Source organism: Mobula birostris, chromosome 8 (assembly GCF_030028105.1).
Source record: "Mobula birostris isolate sMobBir1 chromosome 8, sMobBir1.hap1, whole genome shotgun sequence".
Taxonomy (NCBI): domain Eukaryota; kingdom Metazoa; phylum Chordata; class Chondrichthyes; order Myliobatiformes; family Myliobatidae; genus Mobula; species Mobula birostris.
In genome coordinates, this window is record NC_092377.1 from 134,900,621 (window position 1) to 134,916,122 (window position 15,502).

Genomic DNA, 15,502 nt, shown 5'->3' on the forward strand with positions numbered 1-15,502 from the left:
AATTTCTTCAGGGTAGGCATCCCTCGAAGAGACTTTGCAGTGGAGCAGCGGTCGTAGGACATTCTGCAGATGCTGGAAATTCAGAGTAACGTAAGTTCAGGTTCAATTGTCATTCAACCATCCACGTGTGTAGCGAATGAAACCGTGTTCCTGTGGAGCCAATGTGCAAAACAAGTACAAACAGTCACACACAGCACATATAGTTTCGATTGCACATACAGTCACAAAAAATACTATTAGCACAAGCTCCTGCGTGGCATACCTGAAGATTGATGGTGCATGAATGTTGTGAGCCTTGTGTCTGCAAGAACAAGCACGCAGCAGTTCCTCATCTCAGTCTGGGTCAGTGGAAGACAAAGGCAATCCAGCTTGTCTTCCAGGGACCAAACACTGGTAGGAGGGGCCAACCCCCAACCCAGCACGGATTCTAATGTGCCTGCCGTGCCTCTGTTCTCTCCCACACCGCCTCTGACACCATCCTCGAGGAACTCAGCAGGTCAGGCATCTACGAGGGGGAATAATCAGTTGAAGTTTTGGGCCATCAGGAATTCTTTAACCTGTCCTGTTGAGTTCTACTAATTTGAGCTAATCTTTTGTTCCCAGAGAGGAAGAGGCCATGGAACTGTATCGCAAACTCAGGGAAAGGCAAAGAGGTATGAAGGTATCATCAGTGAAGCAAACCAGGCTGGGATGCTGTGCTGAACGGCTCCCCTCTTGATGGCCCAGAGTCAGTCCACCATCTCCAAAGCACAAGCCCATAGTGTGATGAAACCGTCTCTGCCTGCCTGGATCCATGCAGCTACAACAGCCCTCGAGGGTTGAGAGAGTCCTCTATCGCTCTGACGTGGGGAGGGCGAGGGGGTGTCAGGGGGTGAGCGACTGGGGTGTTTCCCTGGTTAGTGGAGTTTTAAGACCACAAAACCAGAAGACATAGGAACAGAATTGGGTTGTTTGGCCCATTGATTCTGCTCCGCCGTTCCACTAATGGCTGATTTATTATCCCTCTCAATCTCATTTTCCTTCCTCCTCCCGGTAAACTTTGACGCCCTTGCTAACCAAGAACCTACCAACCTCCGCTTTAAATATATCCAGTGACTTGGCCTCCACAGCCATCTGCGGCAATGAATTCCACGGATTCACCACTCTCTGCCTAAAGAAATCCTTCCCATCTCTGTTCTAAAGGGACCCATCCTCCCAATCCTCTGTGCCTCGTATTTGCCCGATCTCTCTCCTGACCTTGTTCCCGTGCTCTGTGCTGATTGTGGCAGTTAGAACACAGCACAGTACAGGCCTTTCGGCCCACGATGTTGTGCCGACCTATTAACCTACACTGTGGTCAATCTAACTCTTCCCTTCCACATAAAGTAGCCATCCATTTTCCAATCATCCATTTGAGAAAGTCACTGATGCATCTGCCTGTACCACCACACCCCCAACAGCGCATCCCATGCAATCACCTCTGTGCGTGTGTAAAAATTAAAAAGTTACCTCAGACGTATCACCTTAAAATGATATCCCTTGTGTTAGGTATTCCCCTGTCCCGGGTAAAAAGTGCTGGCTGTCCACTGTACACTGTGGCTGACTGAGGGGATTTAATGCTGTGTTTGGTGTGTAGAGCAGCGGACCAATGGAGACAGCCAGGCAATGGTGCGCATCCTCCAGCAGACCCTGCAGAGTTTTGATGCCAAGGTGAAGGACATCTACTCGCACCTCAGGTGAGTCTCTCCGCTCCGTCATACATCAGGGATCCTAGCCCCACCTCTCATCGAACTTTAATCAATAGACCTGCCATCTGTAGGCCAGCCTCAGGGGAAAAAGAAAGTGTGATACTTTGCCAAAGTGACTCTGCCTTGTGTGATAGTCCAGGAAGACCCCAGAGATGTTGGTTGCTGGGATCTGGAGCAACAAACGATCTGCAGAATCAGAATCGGTTTATCGGCACTGATATACGCAGTGAAATTTGTTGTTTTGTGACAGCAGTACAAAGCAATACATAAAAATACTATAAGTTACAATAAGAACATATGCAGTATATTATAGTATATATCTGCACACGTAATATATACACACACACATTTATATTTAGACATCCGTTAGTCTCATGAGACCATGGATTTACGCCTTGGAAGGTTTCCAGGGCGCAGGCTTGGGCAAGGTTGTATGGAAGACCGGCAGTTGCCCATGCTGCAAATCACCCCTCTCCATGCCACGGATGTTGTCCAAGGGAAGGTCATTAGGACCCATACAGCTTGACACCAGTGTCGTCGCAGAGCAATGTGTGATTAAGTGCCTTGCTCAAGGACACAACATGCTGCTTCAGCTGACGCTCGAACTGGCGACCTTCAGATCACTAGACCGATGCCTTAACTACTTGGCCGCGCACGTGCGCGCACACACACACACCTCTTTCTTTCTCTCTCTTCGGTGGCACTTTATTAGGAATGGACCCTGATAGCTGATGTAGCCTTCTGCAGCTGTAGCCCACTCACTCCAGACAAGCAGGCGTTACAACAGTGGTGTGCAGAGGAGCGCCCCTAAACAGACAATGTGTCAAACCTTGAAGTTGATGAGCTGCAGCAGCAGAAGACAAGACCACACCAAGTTCACCAGTTCGTGGACTATTCAGAAACCTGATGGCCGAGGGGAAGAACATGTTCCTAAGTCATTGAGTGTGTGTCTTCAGGCTCCTGTACCTCCTCCCTGATGGTGGTAATGAGAAGAGGGCATGTCCTGGGTTGTGGGATCCTTGGTGATGGATGCTACCATTCTTAGGCATCGCCTTTTGAAGATGTCCTCAGTGGTGGGGAGTCTAGTGTCCTTGATGGACTTCCCTGACTTCCCTGATTCTGCAGCTGTTTCCAGTCTTGTGCAGTGGACTCTCCATACCAGACGGTGATGTGACTGGTTAGAGTACAGTCCACAGTCCACAGTACATCTGTAGAAACTTGCTGGACAAACTCAGTGGCTCGAGGAGCATCTGTGGGTGGTAGGGGGAGAGGGGAGAAGGATTTTTCAATGCTACGTGTGAAAACCCAGGAATGTTTGCTGGGAACTTCACTCTGTGCCCGACCTGAGCTGTCAGTGTCCTGGGAGTGTATGTTAGACAGTGCAAAGGGAGCGATACTCTGTGTTTATCCTCTACTGTTCTGTGCTGGGAGTGTATGATGGCTGGAGCCCACCTCACAGAAGCTTGAGGAACGTTCAGGAGGATCAAGAGGTGAAGTGCTGGGCGGATATTCCCCCGGTGAAGGATTCCAGTTACAGGAGCAGAGGGAGGGTGGAAGTCGACTGAGATTGGGATGAGGAAAATCTTTGGAATTCTGTACCTGTGGAGGCAGGAAGATCAGATTCAGTGGATAGATTCCAGAGTATGAACAGTAGAAGGAATAAAGGCATGGGCTAATTTCTAAACGGGAAGGAAATTTGAAAATCAGAGCTGCAAAGGGACTTGGGTGACCTTGTGCAGGATTCCCCAAGGGTTAACTTGCATATGGAATTGGTGGTAATGAAGACAAATGCAATGTTAGCATTCACTTTGAGACAACTAGAACATAAAAGCAAGAATGTAATGCTAGGGTTTTATGAGGCACTGTTCAGACTGCACTTGGAGTATTGTGAGCAGTTTCGGGCCCCTTAACTAAGAAAGTCTAGCGGAGGCTCACAAGTATTATTCGGGGGATGAAAGGGTTAATGTATGAGGAACATTTAGAAACTTAGAAAGCCTACAGCATAATACAGGCCCTTCGGCCCACAAAGCTGTGCCGAACATGTCTGTACCTTAGAAATTACCTAGGGTTACCCATAGCCCTCTATTTTTCTAAGCTCCATGGACCTGTCCAGGAGTCTCCTAAAAGACCGTATCGAATCTGCCTCCACCACCATCGCCAGCAGCCCATTCCATATACTCACCACTCTTTGCATAAAAAAACTTACACCTGACATCTCCTCTGTACCTACGTTCAAGCAGCTTAAAACTGTGCCCTCTTGTGCTAGCCATTTCAGCCCTGGGAAAAAGGCTCTGACTATCCACACGATCAATGCCTCTCATCATCTTATACATCTCTGTCAGGTCACCTCTCATCCTCCGTCACTCCAAGGAAAAAAGGCCAAGTTCACTCAACCTATTCTCATAAGGCATGCTCCCCAATCCAGGCAACATTCTTGAATATCTCCTCTGCACCCTTTCTATGGTTTCCACATCCTTCCTGTAGTGAGGCGACCAGAACTGAGCACAGTACTCCAAGTGGGGTCTGACCAGGGTCCCTTATAGCTGTAACATTACCTCTCGGCTCTTAAACTCAATCCCATGATTGATGAAGGCCAATGCACCATATGCCTTCTTAACCACAGAGTCAACCTGCACAGCAGCTTTGAGTGTCCTATGGACTCGGACCCCAAGATCCCTCTGATCCTCCACACTGCCAAGAGTCTTATCATTAATATTATATTCTGCCATCATATTTGACCTACCAAAATGAACCACCTCACACTTATCTGGGTTGAACTCCATCTGCCACTTCTCAGCCCAGTTTTGCATCCTATCAATGACCCGCTGTAACCTCTGACAGCCCTCCACACTATCCACAACACCCCCAACCTTTGTATCATTGGCAAATTTACTAACCCATCCCTCCACTTCCTCATCCAGATCACTTATAAAAATCATGAAGAGTAGGGGTCCCAGAACAGATCCCTGAGGCACACCACTGGTCACTGACCTCCATGCAGAATATGACCCATCTACAACCACTCTTTGCCTTCTGTGGGCAAGCCAGTTCTGGATCCACAAAGCAATGTCCCCTTGGATCCCATGCCTCCTTACTTTCTCAGTAAGCCTTGCATTGGGTACCTTGTCAAATGCCTTGCTGAAATCCATATACACTACATCTACTACTCTACCTTTATCAATGTGTTTAGTCACATCCTCAAAAAATTCAATCAGGCTTGTAAAGCACGACCTGCCTTTGACAAAGCTATGCTGACTATTCCTAATCATATTATACCTCTCCAAATGTTCATAAATCCTGCCTCTCAGGATCTTCTCCATCAACTTACCAACCACTGAAGTAAGGCTCACTGGTCTATAATTTCCTGGGCTATCTCTATGCCCTGTCTTGAATAAGGGAACAACATCCATAACCCTCCAATCCTCCGGAACCTCTCCAGTCCCCATTGATGATGCAAAGATCATCGCCAGAGGCTCAGCAATCTCCTCCCTCGCCTCCCACAGTAACCTGGGCTACATCTCGTCCAGTCCCAGTGACTTATCCAATTTGCTGTTTTCCAAAATCTACAGCACATCCTATTTCTTAATATCTACATGCTCAAGCTTTTCAGTCCACTGTAAGTCATCCTACAATCACCAAGTTCCCTTTCCATAGTGGAGAGAGTGAGACAATTACAAATTCCTGGGTGTCAAAATGTCTGAGGATCGAACCTGGTCCCAAGATATCGATGCAGCTATAAAGAAGGCATGAGAATGGTTATACTTCATTTGGAGTTTGAGGAAATTTAGCTTGTCAACTAAAACACTCAAAAACTTTTACAAATGTACAGTGCAAGCATTCTGACTGGCTACATCACTATCTGGTATGGGGGGGGTGGTGTTCTGCACAAGATCGAAATAAGTTGCAGAAGCTTGTAAAATTAGACAGATTTGTCATGGATACCAGCCTCCGTAGTATCCAAGACCTCTTCAAGGAGCAGTGCATACTAACTAATGCTGTAGCATACGCAAGTGGGCTACGCCGTTTTGAGCATTTATACTTGTGCATTGGTGTGTCTGCGTCTCTGCAATTCACCGCCAAGACGCTAGATGGTGTTGGAGTTTCTACGCCAGTGTGTTGAGTTTCTTCGTGTTGAAACGCAACACGAAGAAACTCAAACTTCAAACAATGGCGACTGAAACTGAAGGAGGGTGAATTTTCTGTGCTTGTCCGGCCACTGACAGACATGGACGAGGAAATGCATTTCAGATATTTTTGGATGTCGGCAGGTAGATTTGACGATTTGGTTCATCGTCTCCAACCATTTATTTTGCATCAGTGTACGCACAGTGTACTCAGAGACTGGCCATCACCATTTGAATTTTAGCTTCAGGTGGAAGTCAACAGACTGTAGCAGCTAGCTACAAACTGGCGTCAAGCACAGGGTCCTCCATAATCTCGGAGGTCTGTAAAGCCTTATGGAAAGCATTGCAGCCAGAGTTCCTGCCCTGCCCTTCAGTCGCCCAATGGGAAGCTATTGCAGCTCAGGAGGAAATGCGATGCTACCAAGCAGACCAATCACAGTTGTTTTGGTCTGCGTTGCCGCGACGTGTAGTTAAGTTTTGGGAGAGGTGCGCGTTAGGCTACGGCGTAGGGTTCGGCATAGAGTACAACGTAGGGTACGCTGCTACGCTGTACCTACGGCGTAATTTGACGCACGGGTATAAATCAGCCTTCAGGAAGGCTGCATCCATCATTAAGGATTTCCACCACCCAGGGCATGCCCTCCTCTCATTGTTACGGTCGGGAAGGAGGTACAGAAGCCTGAAGGCACACACTCAGCGATTCAAGAACAGCTTCTTCCCCCCTGCCATCGGCTTCCTGAATGGACATTGAACCCGTGAACACTACCTCACTACTTTTTTATTTCTGTTATTTTGCACTGCTTTTTTGAACTTAACTATTTAATAGACATATATATACTCAATGTAACCCGCTTTTTTCTCTATATTTATTTATCATGTATTTCATGCTCTGCTGCTGTAAAGTTAACAAATTTCACGACGTATGACAATGATATTAAATCTGATCCTGCTAAAGGGACTTCATTCTATTCTGAGGATGTGGCCTCTGGTCCCAGACTCAGCTCGATTGGAAACATCCAATTTTTCCAGGCCTTTCACCTTTTGATTATGGAGGAAGATGGGAACTAGTTAAAATTGGCATAGAGATGGTGGTCTGACAGGCCTTTTCCTATGCTCTTCCATGTCCTGTGACCGTATCCGTCTAGGGAAGTGTGCTGGTGAGTTGGCACTGGTGCCAAAGCTGATGTCCGATGACTGGCACCCACTGCCACTGGGAAGATGGGAGGCAGCTGGTGCCAGAGCCATGGAGGGGCAGGGCTGACGTGTCAGTGGTGCTCTGTGGGCTAGGCTTGTGGTAGTGGGCGAGGCTGGCTGATGGGGAGGGCAGTGGGTAACCCCTTGACCGCGCATTGTGCTTCCCCTCCACCACAGTAAGACGCTGGCCTGTAAGCAGAAGGTGATCGACCTACTACCAAAGCTGGAGAGGGTCCTGCAGCTGATGACCGAGGACGAGAAGCTGGTGATGAAACTTCAGGAGAAACGGCAGAAAGAGCTCTGGCACCTGCTGAAGATTGCCTGTGTGAGTACCGTTCCAAGGTCACGCTGTCCGCGTCAGTGACGTCCCTCGGTCACACTGACCGTGAATGACGTCCCTCGGTCACGCTGACCGCGTGCGTGACGTCCCCCGCTCACACTGACCACGTGCGTGACATCCCCCGGTCACACTGACCACGTGCGTGACGTCCCCCGGTCACACTGACCGCATGCGTGACATCCCCTGGCCACGCTGACCACGTGCATGACGTCCCCCGGTCACACTGCAGATGTGGGTATTGTCCCCTCAGTTACAATGAATGAGTAACTTCCCTCAGTTAGAGTATACAGAACAACTGAGTAAGTGTCTCAGTTACACTGATCTTGCACCCCACCCCTCAGTTGCAGTATAGGGACCAAGTGTATGTCTCAGATACGTTGACTACATGAGTACCATCATTCACTTACAGTTAATCAGACCATGAGGGTGTCTCAGTCACTCCGGGGTGAGATTCACTCCACTCTAACCGGGGTGAGATTCACTTCACTCTGACCGGGGTGAGATTCACAGCCACTCTGACCGGGGTAAGATTCACTTCACTCTAACTGGGGTGAGATCCACTTCACTCTAACCACGGTGAGATTCACTTCACTCTGACCGGGGTGAGATTCACTTCACTCTGACCGGGATGAGATTCACTCCACTCTGACCGGGGTGAGATCCACTTCACTCTAACCACGGTGAGATTCACTCCACTCTAACCACGGTGAGATTCACTCCACTCTGACCGGGGTGAGATTCACTCCACTCTGACCGGGGTGAGATTCACGGTCACTCTGACCGGGGTGAGATTCACTTCACTCTGCTCGGGGTGAGATTCACAGCCACTCTGACCGGGGTGAGATTCACTGCCACTCTGACCGGGGTGAGATTCACTCCACTCTGACCGGGGTGAGATTCACTCCACTCTGACCGGGGTGAGATTCACAGCCACTCCACTCTGACCGGGTTGAGATTCACAGCCACTCCACTCTGACCGGGTTGAGATTCACTCCACTCTGACCAGGTTGAGATTCACTTCACTCTGACCGAGGTGAGATTCACTCCACTCTGACCGGGGTGAGATTCACAGCCACTCCACTCTGACTGGGGTGAGATTCACTCCACTCTGACCGAGGTGAGATTCACGGCCACCCTAACCACGGTGAGATTCACTCCACTCTGACCGGGGTGAGATTCACGGCCACTCTGACCAGGGTGAGATTCACTTCACTCTAACCACGGTGAGATTCACTCCACTCTGACCGGGGTGAGATTCACTCCACTCTAACCGGGGTAAGATTCACTCCACTCTGACCGGGGTGAGATTCAGGGCCACTCTGACCAGGGTGAGATTCACTTCACTCTGCTCGGGGTGAGATTCACAGCCACTCTGACCGGGTTGAGATTCACTTCACTCTGACCGGGGTGAGATTCACTCCACTCTGACCGGGGTGAGATTCACTCCACTCTGACCGGGGTGAGATTCACAGCCACTCCACTCTGACCGGGTTGAGATTCACTCCACTCTGACCGGGTTGAGATTCACTTCACTCTGACCGAGGTGAGATTCACTCCACTCTGACCGAGGTGAGATTCACTCCACTCTGACTGGGGTGAGATTCACAGCCACTCCACTCTGACTGGGGTGAGATTCACTCCACTCTGACCGGGGTGAGATTCACGGCCACTCTAACCTGGGTGAGATTCACAGCCACTCTGACCGGGGTGAGATTCACGGCCACTCTGACCGGGGTGAGATTCACAGCCACTCTGACCGGGGTGAGATTCACAGCCACTCTGACCGGGGTGAGATTTACAGCCACTCTGACCACGGTGAGATTCATGGCGACTCTGACCAGGGTGAGATTCACTCCACTCTGACCCACGGTGAGATTCACGGCTGCTCCACTCTGACCGGGGTGAGATTCACTTCAGTCTGACTGCGGTGAGATTCATGGCCACTCTGACCGGGTTGAGATTCACTTCACTCTGACCGCGGTGAGATTCGCTCCACTCTGACCGGGGTGAGATTTACAGCCACTCTGACTGGGGTGAGATTCATGGCCACTCTGACCGGGTTGAGATTCACTCCACTCTGACCGGGGTGAGATTTACAGCCACTCTGACCACGGTGAGATTCACGGCCACTCTGACCACAGTGAGATTCACGGCGGCTCTGACCAGGGGGAGATTCACAGCCGCTCTGACCACGGTGAGATTCACGATGACTCTGACCGGGGTGAGATTCACTCCACTCTGACCGGGGTGAGATTTACAGCCACTCTGACCGGGGTGAGATTCACGGCCACTCTGACCACGGTGAGATTCATGGCGACTCTGACCGGGGGGAGATTCACAGCCACTCTGACCACGGTGAGATTCACTCCACTCTGACTGCGGTGAGATTCATGGCCACTCTGACCGGGTTGAGATTCACTTCACTCTGACCGGGTTGAGATTCACTTCACTCTGACCGCGGTGAGATTCACTCCACTCTGACCAGGGTGAGATTTACAGCCACTCTGACCGCGGTGAGATTCACTCCACTCTGACCGGGGTGAGATTCACGGCCACTCTGACCACGGTGAGATTCACGGAGACTCTGACCGGGGGGAGATTCACTCCACTCTGACCGGGGTGAGATTCACAGCCACTCCACTCTGACCGGGTTGAGATTCACTCCACTCTGACCGGGTTGAGATTCACTTCACTCTGACCGAGGTGAGATTCACTCCACTCTGACCGAGGTGAGATTCACTCCACTCTGACTGGGGTGAGATTCACAGCCACTCCACTCTGACTGGGGTGAGATTCACTCCACTCTGACCGGGGTGAGATTCACGGCCACTCTAACCTGGGTGAGATTCACAGCCACTCTGACCGGGGTGAGATTCACGGCCACTCTGACCGGGGTGAGATTCACAGCCACTCTGACCGGGGTGAGATTCACAGCCACTCTGACCGGGGTGAGATTTACAGCCACTCTGACCACGGTGAGATTCATGGCGACTCTGACCAGGGTGAGATTCACTCCACTCTGACCCACGGTGAGATTCACGGCTGCTCCACTCTGACCGGGGTGAGATTCACTTCAGTCTGACTGCGGTGAGATTCATGGCCACTCTGACCGGGTTGAGATTCACTTCACTCTGACCGCGGTGAGATTCGCTCCACTCTGACCGGGGTGAGATTTACAGCCACTCTGACCGGGGTGAGATTCATGGCCACTCTGACCGGGTTGAGATTCACTCCACTCTGACCGGGGTGAGATTTACAGCCACTCTGACCACGGTGAGATTCACGGCCACTCTGACCACAGTGAGATTCACGGCGGCTCTGACCAGGGGGAGATTCACAGCCGCTCTGACCACGGTGAGATTCACGATGACTCTGACCGGGGTGAGATTCACTCCACTCTGACCGGGGTGAGATTTACAGCCACTCTGACCGGGGTGAGATTCACGGCCACTCTGACCACGGTGAGATTCATGGCGACTCTGACCGGGGGGAGATTCACAGCCACTCTGACCACGGTGAGATTCACTCCACTCTGACTGCGGTGAGATTCATGGCCACTCTGACCGGGTTGAGATTCACTTCACTCTGACCGGGTTGAGATTCACTTCACTCTGACCGCGGTGAGATTCACTCCACTCTGACCAGGGTGAGATTTACAGCCACTCTGACCGCGGTGAGATTCACTCCACTCTGACCGGGGTGAGATTCACGGCCACTCTGACCACGGTGAGATTCACGGAGACTCTGACCGGGGGGAGATTCACGGCCACTCTGACCACGGTGAGATCACGGCGACTCTGACCGGGGTGAGATTCACTCCTCTCTGACTGGGGTGAGATTCACGGCCACATAGTTTTGTTGTCGTTTTTGTATTCACACAGTCTCTGCTGAAAGGGACTGTCCCCGGCTTCTGTCCACACTGCACACAGTCCAAGCCCAGACTGAACTTACTTTCTGCTCCTTTCAGAGTAAAGTCCGAGGCCCGGTGAGCGGAAGTCCGGAGAACATCAGTGCCAACCGCCTGTCTGCCCCCAGCCAATCCATCTCCCCTCCACATGCCATCTCAAGCATGGAGAAGCCAAGAAATGGGTATGTTGCGACATAATCATGCTGCACACACTGAGGGGTGGTTAGTTTGTTGCCCGCAAGCTGCCCTTACTCAATAAGAAGGTTGTCGTGGGTTACCATAGGACATTGACAGGATGCAGAGTTGGGCTGAAAAGTTCAACCCAGAATAGTGAGAAGCGAGTCCCTTTAGAAGGTCAAACGTGAGGGCAGAGTACAGGGTTAATGGCAGGATTCTTAGCAGTGTGGAGAAACGGATCTTGTAGTCCCCCTCCATAGATTGCATCAAAGGTGCGCCGCAAGTTAATGGCGTGCTTAAGGTGTATGGTGTGCTAGCCTTCATTAGTTCAGAAATTGAGTTCATGAGCCACGAGGTAATATTGCAGCCCTATAAAACTCTGGAAGTACTCTGAGTGTGGTTAGTTCTTGTTCAGCTCCGGTCACCTCAATATCACAAGGATGTGGAAGCTTTAAGAAAAGGCGCAGAAGAGATTTACCAGAATGCTGCCTGGATCAGAGAGCCCACCTTATGAGGGGAGGTTGAGCAAGCTCGGCTCCTTCTCTTTGAAGCAAAGGAGGATGAGAGATGACTTGATGGAGGTATACAAGAGTCAACAGCCAGAGACTTCTCCCCAGGGCGGCAATGGCTAATACGAGAGGGCATCATTTTAAGATGATTGGAGGGAACGATAAGGGAGATGTCAGAGGTAAGTTTTTTATTTACACTCTGTAGTGGGTGTGTGGAAATCATTGCCAGGGGTAGTGGTGGAGGCAGATACATTAGGGACATTTAAGAGACTCTCAGATAGGGCATGTGGATGAAAGAAAACTGGAGGGCTATGTGGGAGGGGAGGGTTAGATTGATCTTGGAGTAGGTTAAGGGGTCGGCACAACATCGTGGACTGAAGGGCCTGTACTGTGCTGTACTGTTCTGTATTCTTGAGCAACACACCCTTGCTCCGAGCTCCCTGTTTTTGTCTATATTGGCTGCCCCTTCACCTCTCCAGGATCAGCTTACGACCTCTCAGGTAGAATGTCACTGGTCTCAGGAACATTTCCCTGCATTCTCATCTCCTAAACATTTTGCTTGTAATTATTGCCTCTGCCCAGTGAGCCACAGGGTGGAAAGGAGAGATTCTCTCTCTGAAGATTTAAGGAGATGGCGCCAGCAAACAAGATGGTCAGGGGCAACATCCTCCGGACGGTTCACAAATCTACTTCCTTCCCTCTCTTTACATCGTCTTCTTCTTTCAAATGTGATTCTGCTACTGTTGGGGCCCATGATCCACATTTTGGCGGTGTGTTATCGGGCCAATCTGGCATTTTGCTGTCTCTGAGAGCATTCCAGGCGGCTTTGATCGAAGCATGCTGCCTAGAGACCAAGAAGCCTGTTTATGGGGCAAAGTGGGATCCAGGATCATGATGCGATGGCTCAGCAGACTCGATGGGCTGAATGGCCTTATTCTGCTCCTGTGTCTTATGGTTTTATGGACCTCATCACCGAGGGAGATTGAGGTCATTGAGGTGACTGTGTTCGGCGCCATCTCTCGGCCTCTCCCTCGCTGCTACCAGAGTTCTCGGACAAGGTTCAATCTGCACGGCCTGCAGGTAACGAACACTGAGCTGAACTGAATATGCCTGGACTCCTTTCGGTTTAGTATTTTATATTCTGTGTGTCTCGCTCACTTTTTGTTGCCAGTTTAGCAATTTGTGTTTTACTTTGGGTTGTGGGTGGTGTTGCTGTTTTCTTTGAACAGGTTCCATGGTTTTCTTTGTTTTGTGGCTGGCTGCGGAAAAGACGAACCTCAGGGGTGTATACTGTAAACGTACTTTGATAATAAATGTGATTTCAATCTTTGAAAGATTTTCTTTATTTGTCAGACGCACATTGCAACTTACATTGAAATGTGTCAGACGAAATCAGTAAGGATTGTGCTGAACAGGTTTCCAGCAGCAGCATAGCGTGCACAAAACGTACTAACTCTAACTCTAACCCTGACCCCGACAGCTTTGCACTGTGGGAGGAAACCCGCGCGGTCACGGGGAGAACGTACAAACTCCTTACAGACAGCAGCAGGAATTGAACCCCGATCAGAGATCACTGCTGCTGTAAAGCGGCTGTGCTGCCCCGATATCTCCCTCAACTTCTCATCATCTCAAAAGCCTCCTCTGTTCCCAGGGAAGAGCCCGAGCTGATTCGGCCTCCTCTTAAAGAATTCCTTGTCCTTGGTAATGACCGATGGAAACGGCAATTAACCAATTGCCCAGAGCTGTTAACTATAACATTGCCGTTCGTGCCTAACCAGCCATTATCACACTCTCTTTTTGTAACTCACCTCTAAACAGTTTCTAACCACCTGAAACCTTCTTGGCTAACTTTGAGTATCACCAAACTCTCTCTCCTATTGCGTACATTTCAAATCTCTTCCAAGGAGTCTGTCCTTCCTCAGTCACTGAGGTGGTGGATTTGACCACCCCCACCCCCCCCCCAATCCTCGTCCATCCCTGGTAAGACTGCACTCCATCCAAAATGGAAACTGTAAACTCAGCAGGTCAGGCAGCACCTGCCAAAGCTATCACAACTGATGTTTCAGGAAAACATGAACTGTTCCTCTCTCCACGGATGCCGCCTGACCTGCTGAGTGTTTCCAGCATCTTCTGTTTGTATTATTGATTGCCAGCACCTGGGGATTTTGCACTCGAGTCGTCTGGAGTGATCAGCTTGACCTCGGTCCCTGGTGCTGTCCAAAGATTTGACTGATCCTCTGTCCAGTTTCCTCCCCCAGGGAACGCCGGCCGTTAACGTACTGGAGACGCGGGAGACTGCAGCTGCTGAACCTTGGGCCAAAAAGCAGCCCGCAGAAGTTAAGTGGGTCGAGCAGCTTCCGTGGGGTGGAACGAATGCTTGGCATTTTGGGACAAACTCCTCCTTTAGGACGCATGATACGGGGTCATGGTGCAGAGTGTTAACCCTTAACATTGACAGTTCCTTTCCCCCAACACATGTTGTTGACTTCCTCCAGCAGATTGTTTGTTGACTCGTAAACACACAGTCAGTTCATTGCTGATACCTCCTGTTCATGTTCTCAATACTTATTGCATATTTATTACTATTGTATTTGCACAGTTTCTTCTCTTTTGCACATTGTTTATTTGTCTGTCTTTGTTGTGTGTGGTTTTTCATTGATTCTGTTGTATTTCTTTGTATTTACTGTGAATGCCTGGAAGACAATGAATCTCAGGGTTGTATATAGTGTCATATATGTACCATGATTTTGGTTGGGCGCTGAATCCTCGGAGAGATTTGGCGGGGGGACAGGTGCCCGGCGGTTGTCAGGGGCCGTGGTCGAGTGGTTGGCGACTTGGCCGGCTACCCCACCGGATTTAGTCTGATGAGGAGGGTGTGAGGACACCCAGCAGGACTGAAAAAAACAAGACCTGACAAAGGGCGGATGAGCTCCTTGTAAGCCAACGGCCATCTTCTGTGGAAGAGATTAAAGCCTCACCAGGTATCTACGAATCGTATGCTATGTACCTAGTTAGAAGAGACATGATGAACTTGGGCACTGCACCGTGTGCCTGGACCTGCCCAAGGCCTCCGCCTAGGGAAGGGCCGAGCTTGAAGAAGCAGCCGCGGCTGGAGGCCGACACAGCCTCGGGCTCGAGTTCAGCAGGAGCAGCGGCGGGCGGTGCCAAGGCGGACAGTGAGAACAAGCTGGAGGAGAGGCTGTACTCGGTGTTGTCGCAAGATCGAAGAAGATGGAGGTACATAGCCGCCAACCCCGGATTCGGGACGGCGCCCACTGACTGACTGATCTGTACTTTGATAATAAATTTACTTTGAACTTTTGAACTTTGTACCTCTCTTGACTTTGCTACCTCCATTGGCCTTGTTCATTCAACACACACAAAATGCTGGAGGAACTCAGCAGGCCAGGCAGCTTCTATGGAAAAGAGTAAATAGTTGACATTTCAGTCCGAGACCCTACATCAGGACTGGGGGAAAAATTGAGGTCAGAGCAAGAAGGTGGGGGGAAGGAAGGAAGAGGTGC

The 15,502-nt window shown here is 50.2% G+C and overlaps 1 protein-coding gene across 5 annotated transcripts in view; it reads left to right on the forward strand.

Annotated features, from left to right (window-relative positions):
- Nucleotides 1-15,502, forward strand: part of ikbkb (inhibitor of nuclear factor kappa B kinase subunit beta) — a 153,008-nt gene that overhangs the window by 132,912 nt on the left and 4,594 nt on the right. For 3 of the 5 annotated variants that reach the window (XM_072266325.1, XM_072266328.1, XM_072266326.1), the window contains 4 exons: nucleotides 604-653; nucleotides 1,616-1,715; nucleotides 7,223-7,370; nucleotides 11,353-11,474. In XM_072266325.1, coding sequence (XP_072122426.1) covers nucleotides 604-653; nucleotides 1,616-1,715; nucleotides 7,223-7,370; nucleotides 11,353-11,474 — 420 coding nt within the window. Of the gene's footprint in view, nucleotides 1-603; nucleotides 662-1,615; nucleotides 1,716-7,222; nucleotides 7,371-11,352; nucleotides 11,475-11,884; nucleotides 12,153-15,502 lie in introns of those variants that run through there. The other 2 variants (XM_072266327.1, XM_072266329.1) reach the window with 2 other exon arrangements.